Below are 18,155 nucleotides of genomic sequence, written 5' to 3'. Positions count from 1 at the left end.
GCCCAGACAAAGTTCTCTAGGAAATTTTGAATTAGAAGAAATCATAGATTCCATAGATTAAGGGTGTTTTGGAGGAATTTTTAAAAAAGTAATTATTTCCCTTTTTACTTTAATTGTAGAGCCCTGGTTTATATCAACCTATTCTTGAAATGCCTTTTTTGTTCTTTAAAATATCTCAAATTCCTACTCATACCAGACTGGAAACAGGTCAGAAAATATGTTGTCTCATCATAATTTATGGCCAGCCGATTATTTTATCAGAGGTACTTTAAATTTTATTATTTAAAAGGCCACTTTGTTAGGGGCTTTTTTTCCCTCCTTCCTTCTTTCCTCTTTTTTTCTCCCCAACTTTCCTAAAGGACAGCTATCTAAGTGTTTCAGTTTGGCAATTGTCAAGTTAACAAAATCTTCCTGTTGGAGCTCTGGAAATTCCCTTGGGAGCCAAACTCCCAGAATCCTCTGGTGTCCTGCAGTCTGTGGAGAATGAGTACTTTGTGCTTCTCAGTTTTCTTTAGATGGAGAGGAAAGTCTTTCATATATTTTTTTCCCTTTTTGCCTTTCACCATTTATTGCACATGGCAAAAGTTTTAAAAAGTCTAAAATGGAAACTTGACTTAACAAACAGGAAGAGTATGTTATGGACCTCATTGATTTTGAGAACTCAATCCTGTTATTACTATTCCTCATGTCCTTTGATTCTCTTGCCCCATTAGTCTGTTGTGTCCTGGAAAACTCCTACCACCAGTCTCCTGGGTTCTCATTCCCATGCTGCTGAAATAAATCAAGAAATTTTGCTGACTGGGTCCTCTCTAAATTCATGAGAACTATCTCAAATTGGAAATACTGCTGCATGCCAATTCTTTTAATCATGTCTTAATCAACTCTATATTATACTTCCCACACTGGCTTTTCTCAACCTATTCTCTCCTCTACCCCCCAACTCCAATCCCTTCTTCCTCATTGTCAATTAATGACATCTCTTAATTTACTAAGAATGTTAAGTGTATCCTCTCCAGAAAAGTGTCATCTCTCCAGCTACTCCCTTTATTTACATTTTAACACCAGCAATCTCAGGATCACATAATCATGAAACTTAAACTTTAATGCATGGGTTATCTGACTTTCAAACAAATAATAACCACGTCTGTTATATGTTACACATGGGAGTTGCTTTAATTAGAAATCCCCCCCGCCTCTCACCCTTATTCTTTTTGTAAATATGTGTATCAAAATGATCCTGAATAAACTTTAAAAATACTAATAAAGGTTAGCAACTCCATCTTTTCAAAAATTAAACAAAATTAGCAAAAGTGTTCATTGTACCTGCTACTTTAAATAATTCAAATTGAAGCTTTTGCCACAAATTTGGCACTTTTGACCACCCTTCTTAAGGCAGTGAACAGATTGTGTTACTTTCCTACTCAAATACCTTTCCTCACTTCATATTTCCTACTAAATAAATTATGCACATCTTTTTCTAGCATTCAAGGCCCTCCGTAAGTCTCCAAAGCTTCCTTTCTAGACTTTCCTTATATTATTCCCCTTGTTACACCCAGTCATTTTGTCTTTCCTGGTACCTAGAATGAGCTTTATCACAGGGAAAAGGTGGGGGTCCTTAGGTATTCCTCAGTGAAGAATTACACTTTCACACACAGTCCAAATAGGATTAAAAGGGTCTTTTATTTGGCGCTAGAGAAATTGACTGAGTGGGAAATCAAAGACTTCACCCCAGGAGAGAAGGTGACTTAGAAACATCCTCCTCCCAGAACAGAAGGAAAGCAAAAGCTTTTATATGGGATAGATGGGGTGTCCACCTGAAAATGGAAAGTTCCTTTTTGGGTTGGGGTGGGGAAAGTTTGGATGCTTGTCATATTCCTGAGAGTCAAGGGAGATTTTTTTGAAATGATGGTCCTGACTTTTGGGGTGATCTCTGTCTCCTAGCTCTGGTCAGGTAGTAGCCACATCCAACTGACTTTCCTGCTATAGAATTTTATCTCCCCTTACTTCTTAGGTGTGTCTGTCCTGATATTTAGTTGATCAATCTATACTTTCATAGTACCCTGGTTCCTCTGTATATCTGTCCTGTTATCTGGCCATCTTTGGTTTTGATTCTCACAGGAGAAACTTCTGATTTATCCTAAGCCTCATGTCAAACCTCCTCTATTTTCTTCTATTAGAATTTCCCTTTTCCTCCAGAGCCCAATTTAGGTGTCACTTTCTCCAAGAAGACTTTCATGATCCACCCAGCCTGCTCCTTGCCAAGTGAAATAGAAGTTCCCCTCCTCAATTTAGCCATATATACATACATCTCGGGAAATTTCTTTTGAAATGTCCCCATATTTCTTTGTATCATAGTTAATGTGTTTCTGTTTATTGGACTAAGGTCCTTAAGATAAAGGTGTGGCCAATCTTTTTTACCTCAGTTATCTTAGAATAGTACATTACATACAATAAAAACCTAATGCTAGTGTTTTCCCTTTGTTATCATCTCCAATTTGTTCTGTAAATATCTCATTTGTACATAGTTTTTTGCATGTTGTCTCTCCCACTAGACTGTTAGCTCCTTGAAAGAAGGGACTGTTTTTTGTTTGTTTTTGCCCTTCCATCTCTAGTAGTTAGCACAGGGCTTGGTAAATAATAGGCATTCAATAAATACTTATTGACTTACCTCGTTGATTCAATCAATATTTGTTGAATTGAGTTCATGGGGTTTAAATTACTTCTAATCCATGGTATTTTGGTATCATCTCTTCCATCATCCATTGCTCTTATGATATCCCAGAATGCCTTTTAGAAAGAGGGAAAGAAGCATATACTATACACCAGGCACTGTGCTAAGCACAAATACTATCATATTTGATCTCTCACAATGACTTTGCAAGGTAGGTGCTACTATCATTTCCATTTCCCAGTTGTGGAAACTGAGGCATACAGAAATTAAGTGACTTGCCCAGGGTCATAGAGCTAGTAAGTATCTGAGACCAGAGTTGAACTCAGGTCTTCCTGACTCCATGGGCAGCTAGGTGGCACAGTAGAGAGAGTGCAGAACCTGGAGTCTGCAAAACTCATCTTCTTGAGTTAAAATCCAATCTCAGACACTTACTAGCTGTGTGACTCTGAGCAAGTCACTTAACCCTGCTTGCCTCAGTTTTCTCATCTGTAAATATGAACTAGAAAAGGAAATGGCAAACCACTCCAGTATATATTCACCAAGAAAACCCCAAATGGATTCACAAAGAGTCAGACACAACTGAAAATGACTGAACTACAATTTCCTGACTCCAGGACCAGAGTGCTCTACACTGCACTATATGACTTTTTTAAATGATGCAGTTACATGGATCTGCACTTCTGTACTGCAAAGGCAGAATATAAACACACTACAAAGAAATACATATACCCAAAGAGTCATGGTTAGATGATAATGCCTTTCAGTTTTGACCACCTAATGACAACTTAAGTTTAATAAAGAGAAGGAATTAACCAGTAATTAAAGTCAATCCCATTTATTGAATGGGAGCTGTGGAAGACTACTGGGAGTGATAAACCAATCCCCTCCAAAGCATTAGATATTTCCTCTACATTTCATGAAATAAATATTTGTACAAGTATATGTCTAGACGTCTCATGCTTTTAATATTGTTCTTTTTATTTATTATAGTCTTCCCAGTGGTAACCATAAATCTTTTTTTTTTTTGCTAAGGTTTGAAAATTGAAAAAAAATAGAAGTAACATCGTTATCAGGCAAATGCTTTTGAAACAAGATTGACTCACAAGTGGTAGAAGCCAGGAAGTTCAGTAATTATTTGGTCTGGATACACTTTTATTTATCCAAGAAGCACAAAATCTCCTGGCAACTGCCCTCATTATGTAGCAATACCATGCTGCTCTACCAGGTTAAAGAATGCCCTCTGAAAATTGGGAAGATATTGAGCATTTGCAAGTCCTGGGAGTTTTTACCCTGGAAGATAAAATATTGTAAGCTCTCTCTCAGCATCAAAAAGCACGTCTACAACTAATACACACTTTTGCCAATGACTGATACCCTTGCTCTTCGTATTTAAAGATGCCACTGCAGTTATTTTCTCTGCCAGACTTCCTTTCATCAGCAAAATTTACACTTGAGTTGTTTGGAGGAATAGGGCTTGAATTATACGATCCATATTATCCCTCCTGGGAAGAGAATGCAACTCAACTTTCATTCTGCTTTCCCCCTTGCCATTCCTGCCTACATATTTAAAGATTCAAAGAAAAAATAATTAGTTCACTGGTAGTTGGAAAGAACTCATGAAACTTCTACTTTCCTCTCATGGTATGGTAATAGTCCAGGCTATCAAAATATTCAATATATTCTATTGACAAAAGCCCACAAGTTCTACAATTCGTCAAGTTAGGGTATTCAATAGTTTATAATAAGTCAAATAACTGAGGCTACAAATATTTCCCTTTTTGCTAATACTTTAAAAAATAATTTTTATGCCTTTCTTACATTATAATCATTTCTGTATCCCCTCACCAAATTGAACTTTCTCACATACAAAAACAAAACAATAAAAAAACCCAACACAGGGACCACATTGACCATATGTGCACCATTCTGCCCTTGAAGTCCTTCATCTCTCTGTTATAAAGTTTTCAATATTTGTTATCTAGGACCAAGTTTAGTTATTACAATCAACAGAGTCTGACAACCCTTTACTGCTTTTATAATTTACCTTATTTTGGTCATTAAGTATCTTCTTGTTCCATTTACTTTGTGCTGAATCAGTTCACAAAAATCTTCTTGTCCTCTGAATTCATCATTTGTAACTACACAGTAATATTCCATTGCTTTCATATACCATAGTTTGCTCATGAACTCCTGAATTGATGGGCAACCATTATATCCCCAATTCTTTTTTACCATACAAAGTTCTGCTATGAATTTTTTAGTATACATTAGACATTTCTTTATGCTTCTGATCTTTCTGGGTTGAATGTAATCTTTTTTTGTGGTAGGTTCATTTATATGACTTAATTATTTAAGTCACTTTTCTCACATTATTCCAGATTGTTTTCTGGGACAGCTGGACCAGTTAATAACCCTATCAATTATGTACTTTTGTGCCTATGTTTCCATAGCCCCATCAACACTGACTTTTTTTTATATCTTTGCCATTTTGCTAAAGGAGGTGAAGAAATTGCTTTAATTAATTTTTCTCTTCTTATTAGTGATTGTAACTTAATGTGACCATTGCTGGCTTATAATTCTTCTGAAAATTGATTGTTCAGAGATGCTAATACTTTTTAGTATCATCCTAAAAGGAAGTTTCATATTTATGAAAACTTGACATATGAATAACCCAAACATACAAACACTGTTTCTATGGGAAAAAGGTCCAAATTCCAAGTAGCTGAATATGATCAAATGTTTGTGATCTGATCAATCTGTTTAAGTTACAGTATTTTCCACATTACGTCTCCCCCCAAACAAAACAAAACAAAAACCAAACAATTCAAACTCACAGGATGGGTCAAAAGGTATAGTCCAATGTGGAAATATGTTTAACATGATTGCACTGTATAACCTATTTCAGATTGCTTCCTGTCTTGGGGAGGGGTAAGGGGAGGAAGGGCGAAAAATGTGGAACTCAAAATCTTACAAAAATGAATGTTTAAAACTATCTTTCCATGTAATTGGGGAAAAAATAAAATACAATTAAGCGAAAAAAAAGATGTGGTCTGTGGATCCGCACTCCTAAAACAATAGCTCACAAGCCCCCACCACTGAATTTACTTTTAAGAGACAATCAGTAGAAACAATTAGCTCAAAGCAAAGGCAGTTCCTAAGACAGCATAGTTAGAGCAATAGCTTCCAACACTCCTCCCCCTTTCACTTGGGGTGCATTCTCCTGCAAATACATAAAACATCTGTGTGGGCACAGACTTAGAGTCTGTGGTAGACAGGCATACACGTAAGAAACATTTGTGGCTATTCATACTTGTGGTATGCATTCTTTCTCTTCTCATGGAGTCTCCTGCTGCTCCCTTCTCAGTCCAGCATCTTTGCTAGGAATGTCAGCTAGATGAATGTCCCGAGTCTACTCCTCTCCATCACTCAATTGCCAGGGCTAGTTCTCTCTTGAACCCAAAGTAACTTTGAAATTTTCTGTTTTGAACTCTGCTCTCCTCTGTGTTTGTGACTCTATGGAGAATGTAGGTCTCTGCTTCCTGTTGGAAATATCTTTTTTTATCTGGTAAGGCAATTGGGGTTAAGTGACTTGCCCAGGGTCACACAGCTAGTAAATGTCAAGGGTCTGAGGCCGGATTTGAACTCAGGTGCTCCTGAATCCAGGGCCGGTGCTCTATCCCACCGTTCCACCTAGCTGCCCCCTGTTGGAAATATCTTAACTGTGCCTCACTCTCTTGAACTGATAAACTCTGTAACTGTTCTACTCTATCTTAAGGGACACCCAGAGCATGACCAATGAGCCTTTTCACATTTTGTGATGCACACAGCCTATCAGTTACTACATCTTCCTTCCACAGTAAATGTTCTGCCACAGTATTTTTTCTCTCCACCATATTAAATCTCATAACTGCACCTTTTTCTCAACTCACACAGCTAACCACCCCCACCCCTACACCTAGTTCAGTCCCTCATCACTTCCTTTCTGGACCATTGGAATGGCCTAATTGGTCTCCTTGATTCAAATCTCTCCCCTCTCCAAAGAATCTTCCACATAGTAACTAAAGTGATTTTCCTCTGCTCACATCATTCCCTCCCTATTCAATAAACTCCAATGACTCCCTATTGCTACCATGAACAACTATGTGATCTTGTTTATTATTATTTTTTAATATTTGTGGTCAGGGGCAGCTAGGTGGTGCAATGGATAGAGCACCAGCCCTGGAGTCAGTAGGACTTGAGTTCAAATCCAGCCTCAGACACTTGACACTTACTAGCTGGGTGACCCTGGGAAAGTCACTTAACCCCAATCACCCCGCCAAAAAACAAACAAACAAACCAAACAAAAAATATTTGTGGTCAGGGCCTCAAATACTTATTATGAATCACTTCCTACATTCTTGTGCGCACTTAACAAATACTTATTGATTGATTGGCTGAAAAGCACAATATTCCTGGATTTCTGGATGGATTTTATCAAACCTCTCATGATTTCCTTATCTCTTGTGGTTAAGATGTGGACTAAATGTAGAAAAATAAGTTGGATTTGGAATTGATTAATTGATCAGTTATTTAGACCAATGCTCTATCCACTACACAAATAAATTTGCCTCTCACTTATCCTTACTTAGATGGATGGGACTTTGATTTCGTTGGTGCAGGAACCCTCTTTATAGGTGTAGAATATAAGTACTCTCGTGGCCAGGCATACAATAGGGACTGAAGATATAAATTAAGCATATGCCTGTTTCTAGCTCCTGAGGACAGAACAGGGGAAACAAAGGGGAAGAAGACCTAGGGGACCACTTTGTAGAATTCAGAGGCTTGGTGTTTTCGAGGTTTGAACCTTTCAATATGTGTTGCAGTTACCCTCTTTTTAAAAATCTACAGGAATTCCCCTGCCAAGCGAGAGTAGCGCAAAAGATCGGGAAAAATTTAAAAACAACCCCAGGGCCAGGAGGGAAAAGGCTTCATTCATTAAGGAATGGAATAGTGGACCACTATGTATTACTCTGTGCACTTTGGCACGGGCCCCTTCGCTCTTGGCCAACTTTTCTGTTTGGAGCGGGCGCCCAGGGATTATTCAATCAACTTCCAGGCAGAGCTGAAAAGAACTAATTGAGCGGTAGAAGCCGCGGGTGTGTATCTGGGTTTGTGCGCGTGTTTGCACAATGCTCTTTCCTGTTATGACTGCCGGCCAGCTTGGGTCTGAGCACTTGGGGGTCTTGGAGTGAGGAGGGAGGCTGGGTAGGATTGGGTGTGTAAGTCTATTTGTTCTCCGTCCCCTTTACCATCACCTCGCTTTGTCCTTGCAGCTGAGAGTCTGAGAGCATCGCGGCGAGCAGCTGCCAGCAGACATGGGTCCTTCCTCCTCCAGCTCCCAGTTCACCTCCAGCCGGGTACTCGCTCTGGCTGCTCTGGCACTCGTCCTACTGCTATGCCTGGGGCCAAGTGAGTGAGACCTCTGCACTGTGTGGTGCTGTCCGGGACTGGGAAACGGAGGGAGTCAAGGAGGCCCGAGGGAGTGCCTGGGAGCACTGCAGCTGGCTTTGCAGCCCGGAGAGCTGCCTGTGCTGGGACCTGGGATGGCGGTGGGGGTGGGGATGGGGATGCGGACGGTATGGGGAAATGAAAAAATAACAGTCAGCTACATTATGCCGGGGTGGAGGTGGGGAAGATGGAAAGCTTAGGGACGGGGAGAAAGAAAGCAACAGTTTTAGATATGCAAGTAGGTCTAGGTTAGATAAGCAGGTACTGGAGTAAAAGAGGTGTGAGTTCGAATCTTAGCGTTGACTCTTCATAGCTGTGTGACCACAAACAAGTGACACCTCTGACTCTTGCTTTTCTCATCTGGGTGTAAGAGGCAGGAGGCAGAATGGATTGAGGGTCCACTTCTGAGTCAGAAAGAGCTGAGTTTGGGGCAGCTAAGTGGTGCAGTGGATAAAGCACCCGCCCTGGATTCAGGAGGACAAGAGTTCAAATTCGACCTCAGACACTTGACACTTACTAGCTGTGTGATCCTGGGCAAGTCACTTAACCTTCACTGTACCTCAAAGAAAGAAAGAAAGAAAGAAAGAAAGGAAGGAAGGAAGGAAGGAAGGAAGGAAGGAAGGAAGAAAGAAAGAAAGAAAGAAAGAAAGAAAGAAAGAAAGAAAGAAAGAAAGAAAGAAAGAAAGAAAGAAAGAAAGAAAAGATAGAGCTGAGTTTGAGACCTACTTCATATTCATGCTAGCCCAGTGATCACTTAGCTTCTCCGTGCTCTTAGATAACTATATAAAATAGTAAATTGAGGAACAGAAGTCCTTAACATAGATGAAATTACAGGTTCACACCCTGGTCCCCAGAATGCCTGACTGGGGTAACAAGCTACCTGCTTCACAGGGTCATTGTGAAGAAAGTACTCTGTAAACCTTAAGAAAATGAGAGAAAGTAGATGGCAATCTTGGGTCTTCTGGTGGACTGAAGGGGCTCTTTGGTCAGGAAGATAAGGAGGCCATTTTAGACTTTCAGGTGTAAATGCTCATGAGTAAGTGAAGATGCTGAGAATTACTCCCTGTTTGGGTGCTTCCCATTCTTCCCTCCTCTTCTTATACTACCTACCTCTAGACAGTTTTGCCACTGAGTGACAGGGGAGGTAAGATGATATCACCTTTGGGGCTCCTATTTCTTTTGTCATGCAAAAAATTACTTACGTAGTTCAGGGTAGTAGTAGCCCAAGTCTGAGGATCACAAGGGCCTTTTGAGAGTTGTCTTACTCTTCATTCTACCTAGTGAAGGAAAGGAGCTATGAACATAAGTTTGAAGACTAACAAGGCAGTGGACAGTACAAGTTTGGTATGAACTTAGGGTCTACGTTCCAAATGGGCATTGGGAGCAAAGTCCTCTGGGAAGAAGAATCCATTCAGGTTCTATTTGAACCTAGTGGGCAGAGCTAGCATCCATTGGTAGTGCAGAGATTTCAGCTTCTTGTCAGGAAAAGCTTCCTATCAGTAAGGAAGTGGAATGTACTACCTTGGTAGACAGGTTCTCCATCACTAAAAGTTTTCTGGCAGGGACTGGATAACAACATCTCATGGATGTTGTTACTATTTGAGTAGCCTTTGAGGCTCCTTCCTACTTTGAGATGTTATACATAGGACCATAGCTCTGGAGCTGGAAGTGACTTGGCTTTCTAATCTAATAGATTAGCGTTTTTCAGTGAGAGAAACTAAGACTCAAAGAGATGAAGTGACTTGCCCACAGTCAGGTATTAATTGTCAAAGGCAGGATTGGAACCCAGGATTCCTGATTACAGAATTCATGCTCACTTCACTATATAACATGCTTGCGAAAGTTTATGATATGCATTGAAGACACTTGAACTAAAGGACGGTGGTGAAGACACACAGCATTACTTATATTTGAGTTTCCATCACATGGTTGACCTCCCTGACTTTTAAAAAGAGGCTAGTTAGATTGAACATTAGCCATGAGTTGTTATTTTCCATAATGTTATTTGTTGTTAGTCCAAAGAATTCAGTAGATTGAAATGAAGTGTAATAAATTCAAAGGGTCTACCCTATATTTCCCAGAAATGCTTGGGAGTATTTATATCTACATACACACACATACATATACACACACATTTGAATACTTCTTGGGAGATACAGTGCTAATGAAGATGATGGTACTTTTAGTACCCTACCTCAATAATGTTGTTGATGTTCAGTTGTGTTTGACTCTTTATGACCCCATTTCAGGTGTTTCTTTTGGCAAAGATACTGCAGTAGTTTGCCATTTCCTTCTTCAGTTTATTTTACAGATGAAGAAATTGAAGCAAACAGGGTTAAGTGACTTACTCAGGGGCACAAGTGTCTAAGGCTATATTTGAACTCAGGAAGGTGAGTCTTCTTGACTCCTGGCCAGGTGCTCTATCCACTGTGCCACCTAGCTGTGCCTATGACAAATGTATAATTCATTTTGCACTGATTGAAGTGAGGGTAAAGATTTTTTACTGTTTACTTGAGAACTTTGGATTTAAACTGATCATAGAATTTAGAGCTAGAAGATCTTTACAGATCCAGAAGACCTTAACCTTGGATTTTATATATATATCCACACAAATATATATGTGTGTGTGTGTGTGTGTGTATGTGTGTATTTTATATATGTTTTATATATATATATGTATGTGTGTGTATGTGTTATATTTGTAGACAAATATATTTATATATATCTATAACAAAGTAAATAGGGTTACAAAATATTGGAATAATTATTAAAATATATAATTTATATATGTACAAGTTTCTGTATATTTAGATATAAATGTATATGTTGTATATATGTGTATTTATTGTGTGTATTATATACACATGTATTCATGCATATATGTAACACAAAGTAAATATGATTATAAAGGAAGCCCTTTATAAAGGAAGCAGTTATTTAAAATATTTACTTTTATACATATACATTTGTATATATTTATATGTATAATATCTCTATAAATAACAAAGGAAATAGGATTATAAAGGAAATAAATTCTATTGAAATATTTAAAACTATCTATATGCAAATGTGTGTATATTTGTGTACATATAAAATGTATGTATATTTATACAGATATGTATATGTACTTAGTGCTCTATACTATGTGGTGTATATAATACTAAGTAACAGAGCTAAAATGTGACCCAAAGCTAACCCCTAGTCCGCACTTTTTTCATTACTTAATGTTATTTTCTTTGACAGGAGATTCTATGTAGTTTTTTTGTTTGTTTTGGTTTTTTAGGTGAGGCAATTAGGGTTAAGTGACTTGCCCAGGGTCACACAGCCAGTAAGTGTGCTATCGAGCTGCCCCAATTCTATGTAGTAATCATCAGTCTCTAAAACCAATTCAGATCAAGCCTGGGTAAAGTTTTTAGTGACCTCAGAACAACAGTTTCCTTGATTTTATCTCCTCTATCATTTTATTTGAACACTATTTGATATAGGGTACATATATAAAATAAGGTACATTAGTGGTAAGGTGGACAGAGTGTTAGGTTTGGAGTAAGAAAGACCTCCCTCAGATACTTGTTATCAGCACAAGTCACCCTCTCTCAGACTCAGTTTCTTCATCTGTAGTATGAGGGAATTAGACTTGATTGTCTCTAAGGTGCCTTCCAGTTTTCAATTTTTGATCCTAAGAAAAGATCAGACAGAAAGAGATGCTATAGGAAATGAGAAGAAGAAGCTTTGTTTTTAAAAAAAAATATTCTAGAAGAAAAAAAAAGGCCATGCCATTATTTTAATGAAAGAGAGTAGGGAAGATGCCACCTGGAGAAAAATTCATGAAAATGTCCTGAGCCATAATAAGGTGCAAATATATTCTGCCTTAAATGACTCTTGCCATTGATACACTCCCTGTCTGAAAACATTTGCTTCTTGCTGCTTGTCTGTGTAGAAGGAGTTGGGAAGATAATTCTTTTCACAGAATCTCAGTTGGAACAGATCTTAAAAGTCATCAAGTCTAACCCTTTCCTGTACAGGAAACTTCTCTACAAGATCCATGAAAAGTAGTCGTTTGATGTCCATTTAAAGGCTTTCAGTGAAACCACCACCTCCTGAGGTAGCCTGTTCTACTGGTTTTAGATTATTGGGAAGTTTTCTCTGACATTGGTGTAAAATTGCCTCTTGGCATCTTCCATCTATTAGTCCCGTTCTGTCTTCTGGGGACAAGCCCAAATCTAGCCCACCTTCTGTATAACAGCTCTTCAAACACTTGAAGATAGCTGTCATGTTTGCCCTAATCCTTGTCTAAGCTGAACAGCTCCAGTTTCTTTAAGGGGTCTTTTTATGACAGGGTCTCCAGTTTCCCTGCCATCCTGGTCTCCCTCTTGTGGTCTTATTCTAGTTCATCAGTGCCTCTTCCAAAAGTCTGTGCCCAGAATCAAACACAATATTCCATATGTGGTCAGACCAAGGTGGAATAAAATCAGGACTTTATATTGTATATCATGTCTCTCTTAAAACATTCTAAGTTTGAATTTACCTTTTTTTTTTTTTTTGCAAATTGATGACTTATAAGTTTGTTGTTCAGTCGTTTCAGTTGTGTCTGAATCTTCATAACCCCACTTGGGGTTTTCTTGGCAGATTCTAGAGTGGTTTGCTATTTCCTTCTCCAGCTAATTTTACAGATGAGGAAACTGAGGTAAATTTAAGTGACTTGCCCAGGGTCACACAGCTAATAAGTGTCTGAAGCCAGATTTGAATTCAGGAATATGAGTCTTCCTGACTTCAGGCCTGGCATTCTATCCACTTTGACACCTAGCTGCCTACTCTGTTTCTCAAGCTTTGATCTTTGCTTTAGAGTGATTAAAGGGGACCATGCAACCCTGCAGCTAATTTTTATTTTTTCCTTCTTTTAGATGTCACAAGAGGAAACAAACTCAAGCTCATGCTTCAAAAACGAGAAGGTAAATAGACTAAAATTTTCAGGTCTTGTATTCTTGGTATTCCATTCTTCTGTCTGTTTCTCCTTTTATTTTTAATTTAAATTATTTCAAAAGATTTTTTCCAGATCTTCTTTGTATGCCTCATAATTTCTGCTTACTTGATTTAATTATTCTGCTACACCCCAATATATTTAACTACCTCCCTATGGTTGGAAATGTACTCTAAAAATGTTATAAAAAACAAGAGCTATCTACTCAATGATTCTTATGACAGTATTGTATGTGATTAAAACAACAAACAAACCCTGGAAGCAATCTTGATGTCTTAAGTGCTTTTATGTCTTAGTAAATGCAATATGGTGAAGGATCATTTCATTTTTTATATTCATAGCCACAGTACAGTGCTTGGAACATAGTAGAAGCGAAATCGATGCTTGTTGATTGATAGTGGGATCTTTCTTCTCTTATTGAGTATCTTGCAATCCTCTAGAACCAGAGACCTAGTTCTGCTATTTGGGAGGACCAGCCACATTCATGGACCTCAGTTTCCTTATCTGTAAATTGGGCTTGGACCCAATGATCCCTGAAATTATTCCTTACAGGTATAAAATTCTGTATTTCTAGGCTTCTGGACATCAGTGATCTTTGTCACAAATATAGATCTGTAATGGAGCATTGGCACTCCCCAGAGAAGCAGGAGGTCTAGTGGCTTCTGCATGGATGGTGCCATTTTGGGTGATCCAGACATATGCCAAACCTCTATTATATATTAAAAGATTGTAACTTATATTTTTATTTTTTGATATAGGTAACTCCCCAGTGTTTCCTGCAATATTCTCCTTCCCCACCTCTACATTTTGCAATCCTTAGTTCTCTTTAAAGCTCAGCTCAAGTGTTATCTACTATAGGTAGCCTGTCTTAATTCCCTCTAGTTATTCATGCTTTCCCCCAGAACAATGCCTGTCACATACTTAAATTCTTGTTGAATTTAATTGGATTGAGTTTTTCCACCCTTAGAGGAGAAGAAGCATGTAGCATTCTGATTTGCATCCTGGGCAGAAAGACATGGGCCTACAAGGTACTTGATTCCGTACTATGCCTGTGACTGAAAGGTTCCATGCTTGTCTTTTAATGGCGTTTTTGTGCCCACAGGTTGACTGTAGCTCATTTATGGTGGCAGAAGGCTTGTGGTCAAGTTTCATTGCATAGGCCTCTGGGATCATTAGTGGAATAGCAATTCTACCCGGTGATCAGGGAATTCCTAGACCCTGTAAACTCTTCCATGAAATCTATCTCCCTCAACCTCTCCAATTTGTCCTCCAAAGAAATAGGACTTAATAAGACCAACATGTAGAAACACATGGAGATGATAGAGTCATTTGTCATGAACACTGGGCCTATATTTTTCAGCATGGCAGGGTAGGAATGGAGTGGTAAAAGGGATATAATGCATTTTTATATTGATTCATGCCAGGAGGGAGAAGAATCATGTCATGTTCTTTTCCGGGGGGGCGGGGAATTGATCATTTCAGCATCTGATCCAACAAAGACGGAAGTGTCAGTGGGTGAAAACAAAGCAAAGGAATTTTTAAACGGCATGAAACGCCAGAAACGCCAGCTGTGGGACCGAAGTCAGCCAGATGTTCAGCAGTGGTACCAGCAATTTCTCTACATGGGTTTTGATGAAGCTGTAGGTATACTTTTTTTTTAAACCCTGGGATGTTCTGCCTTCATGTAGAGAGTTGGGTAAAAGGGGGAATGAGGAAGCTGAGGATTTAGAACGCAAATTATTAGTTTTTGTTAATTTATGTATACACAAATGTATATGTATATATGCATACATATATGTGAGGCAATGGGGGTTAAGTGACTTGCCCAGGGTCACACAGTTAGTATGTCAAGTGTCTGAGGCCGGATTTGAACTCAGGTCCTCCTGAATCCAGGGTTGGTGCTTTATCCATTGTGCCACCTAGCTGCCCCCTGTGTTCTCTTTTTTTAAAAAAAGATTTTTATTGATATATTTTTAAAAGTTTCTATATCAGATATTCTCTAATATTCTGCTTTTCATATCTACAGTATTGCCTTGTTATAGAGGAAAAAAACAGTTGAATAAAACTAGCCAACTCAGAGGCTGCGTCTGATATACAACATATGTCATATTCTGTACCCTACTTCTCTCCCCAAATAAGGGGAATGTATGTGTGTGTATATTTTCCATTTGTCCTCTAGAACTAACATGGGTTATTACCTTTAACCTAAATTCTGCAAATAACTAGTTTCTTAACAATATAAGACTCCCAGTTGGAGTTTTCAGCCCTTTATTTACTAAATTTGATAATAGATAAATATCTTTGTCCTGATCTGTCTAGATCAAGAGAAGCTGCCATCCAGCACATCTGGGAAGGTTTGCTGAGGCATGCATTTAACTCCATTGCCCAGTCTTTGCCTGGATCTCCTGAGAGTGTCTGGTCTCATGAGCATGAAAAAGGCTTCCAACCTCACCTCAAAAATGTCAAAAACAACAAAGTTGGGGCTATGGGATGTGAGAATGGGGGAAGGACAGAAAATGAAATTTAAAAGAAAACAGGCATTCATTCATAGACGCTTACAGGGTGATTCCCAGAAATGCTCTAGTTAAAAGCAGGATTTTTATTCCATCTATACCTAGTTCAAAGCCATAGCTAAAGGATTCCTTGGGATAACAGATATTCGCCTCATACATGCAAAATAACTACATGGTATCCTTTATTTTAGAACTTTGTAAAGAGTAATTGTAGCAGGAAAAAGTTAGAGATATGTTAAAAATTTTGGCTCCTGGAATATTTTGGCAGAGAATGAATTGGCAAAAAGAAACTCAGCATTGTTAGAATGGTGTATATTATACACAGGATAGCAAACACTGTTAGGTTTGCAGAGGAAGTCTTCATAGGGAAAACTCTACCTTGTGTCAATAGAAGGTGGAGGGAGGGTGAGGACAGGCAGGGAACTTAATGCCCTTTGCCTCCAATGAGCATTTATTTGGCAAGGGGTCTCAGAATCAGACTTCCATTCTAGAGTGGGTGGTACAACTTAAGAACCCAGTAGGAATGATGAAAAAAAAGTATTTTAAAAGCCTATATTCCAAACTAAGCCTAGGAATGAGAAAAACAAAGGTTGGGCTTAAATTTCAATGAGAATATCAAAGGCAATTGTGGAGACAAAAGGTTAAACACAAAAAAAAAAGAGAGAGAGAAGACTGGGACATCTTGAAGAGTGGGAGGTGGACTTACCTCATTGTCCCACTTCTCTTTCCTCAAGAGCACTTTGAACCCAAATAGTAATATAACAAAGTTATAGGGCATTAGCGAAAGTGGCACAGGGGCAGCTAGGTGATACAGAAGATAGAATATTAGGCCTGGAGTCAGGAAGATGTGAGTTCAAATCTGGCCTCAGACACATCCTAGCTGTGTGACCCTGGGCAAGTCACTTAACCCTGTTTGCCTCAGTTTCCTCATCTGTAAATGACCTGGAGGAGGAAATGGGAAACCACTCCAGTATCTTTTCCAAGAAAACTCCAAATGGGGTCACGAAGAGTCAGACGGGACTGAAAAATGACTTAACAACCAAGAAAGATGGGACAGAGGAGAGAGATATACTTCTAGAACATTCCTGCCTCCTTCCAGACACCCTCAAAAAGGCCACGAAGAAAGAAACATCCAAAGAGCTCACTGTTTAAAACTATTTGGTTTTGAAAAACACAGAATAATACAGTAGAAGGAATATAGGATTTAGCAACAGAGAACTGAGGTTCACATTCCAGCTCTGGCACTGTAATTTTGGATTAGTCATAACCTCTTTGAGCCTTGATCTCTACATTTATAAGTGAGGGGGTTGGGCTAAGTGACGTTCAAAGTCCCTTGAAGCTCAATATCTATGATTCTATAATCAAGCTCCTCGGGAAACATATCTGATGTCCTTCTATAGTCTATGTCAAGACCTACCTCTTCCAATGACCTAAGATGATATAAAGATATCCTATAATTATTCTTCATATCTTCCTATACATGTAACCCATTACTTCTTGTCATTTAGTTGTTTCAGTTGTGTCTGACTCTTTGTGACCCCATTTGAGTTTTCTTGCAAAGATACTGCAGTGGTTTGCCATTTCATTCTCTGGCTCATTTTACAGAGAAGGAAATTGAGGCCAACAGGATTAAGTGACTTGTCCAGGATCACCCAGCTAGTAACTGTATCACCCAACCTATACAACAGTTCGATCACTTATTTGTGTGCTTTTATTAATGTTTACTTCAATTTGTGAATGCAAATATGGGGAAAGTGGTCCCTAATCCTGAGAAATTTATGTTTGAGTGAGGAGGATAAGACAAAGGGACATGTAGGTATATGACAAGGCAGAATGATGTGTGTCATAGAGAGGAACAAACTGTCACAGGATTTGCAGGAACAAGACATTTTATTGATTTAAGGAATCCAGGAGAGTTTATGAAATATATGGTATTTGACGTGAATCTTGATGGATGAATTGGATTTCAATAAGTAGAGATAAAAGGAACTGCTTTTCTATACAGAGGAAAAAATGTGAGCAATAGCATGGAGGTGAGAAATTATCAGGACTTATTTGAAAGAACAGTAGCAGAGTTTGATGGTAACATGGGGTAATAATAAGAAGGATAAAGCTAGAAAAGGAGATTTGCACCATAAGTGACACAGAGGAGTTAAGACTAAGTATAATGGGCAAGGGGAAACATTAAAGATTTTTTTTTTAAACCTAGAACTAACATGATTGGAGTACCACTATAATGTTATAGAAAGAGGATTAAAATGCCATTTATAAGACCTGGATTTTTCCTTTTCTTTTTATTCCAAGCAATTAGCACAGTGCCTGGTATGTAGTTAGTGCTTAACAAATGCATGTTGAACTGCCTTGATCCTATCTCCTGAATTTCACAAGAGCCCTATTTCTAAGTTCAAAACAGTGTTTGCCCATGGAAAGTGAGGACTGTTGACAAAATGATGGCTTCTACTGCTATGCCTTAGCTGGTAAAATGTTTGGTGGTTATGTTAAAGTG

General features: G+C 38.5%; 1 protein-coding gene across 3 annotated transcripts in view; it reads left to right on the top strand.

Annotated features, from left to right (window-relative positions):
* The window catches only part of ECRG4 (ECRG4 augurin precursor), a 64,242-nt gene that overhangs the window by 44,278 nt on the left and 1,809 nt on the right, over nucleotides 1-18,155 (top strand). Inside the window, exons 1-4 of one of the 3 annotated variants that reach the window (XM_043996700.1) lie at nucleotides 7,750-7,806; nucleotides 7,984-8,119; nucleotides 13,060-13,107; nucleotides 14,619-14,776. In XM_043996700.1, the coding sequence (XP_043852635.1) occupies nucleotides 8,026-8,119; nucleotides 13,060-13,107; nucleotides 14,619-14,776 (300 nt within the window). In that variant the 5' untranslated portion in view covers nucleotides 7,750-7,806; nucleotides 7,984-8,025. Of the gene's footprint in view, nucleotides 1-7,749; nucleotides 7,807-7,844; nucleotides 7,875-7,983; nucleotides 8,120-13,059; nucleotides 13,108-14,618; nucleotides 14,777-18,155 lie in introns of those variants that run through there. The other 2 variants (XM_043996701.1, XM_043996699.1) reach the window with 2 other exon arrangements.

The sequence above is a fragment of the Dromiciops gliroides genome, chromosome 3 (genome assembly GCF_019393635.1).
Source record: "Dromiciops gliroides isolate mDroGli1 chromosome 3, mDroGli1.pri, whole genome shotgun sequence".
NCBI classification, from domain to species: Eukaryota; Metazoa; Chordata; class Mammalia; order Microbiotheria; family Microbiotheriidae; genus Dromiciops; species Dromiciops gliroides.
This window is presented reverse-complemented; position numbering and strand designations above follow the sequence as displayed.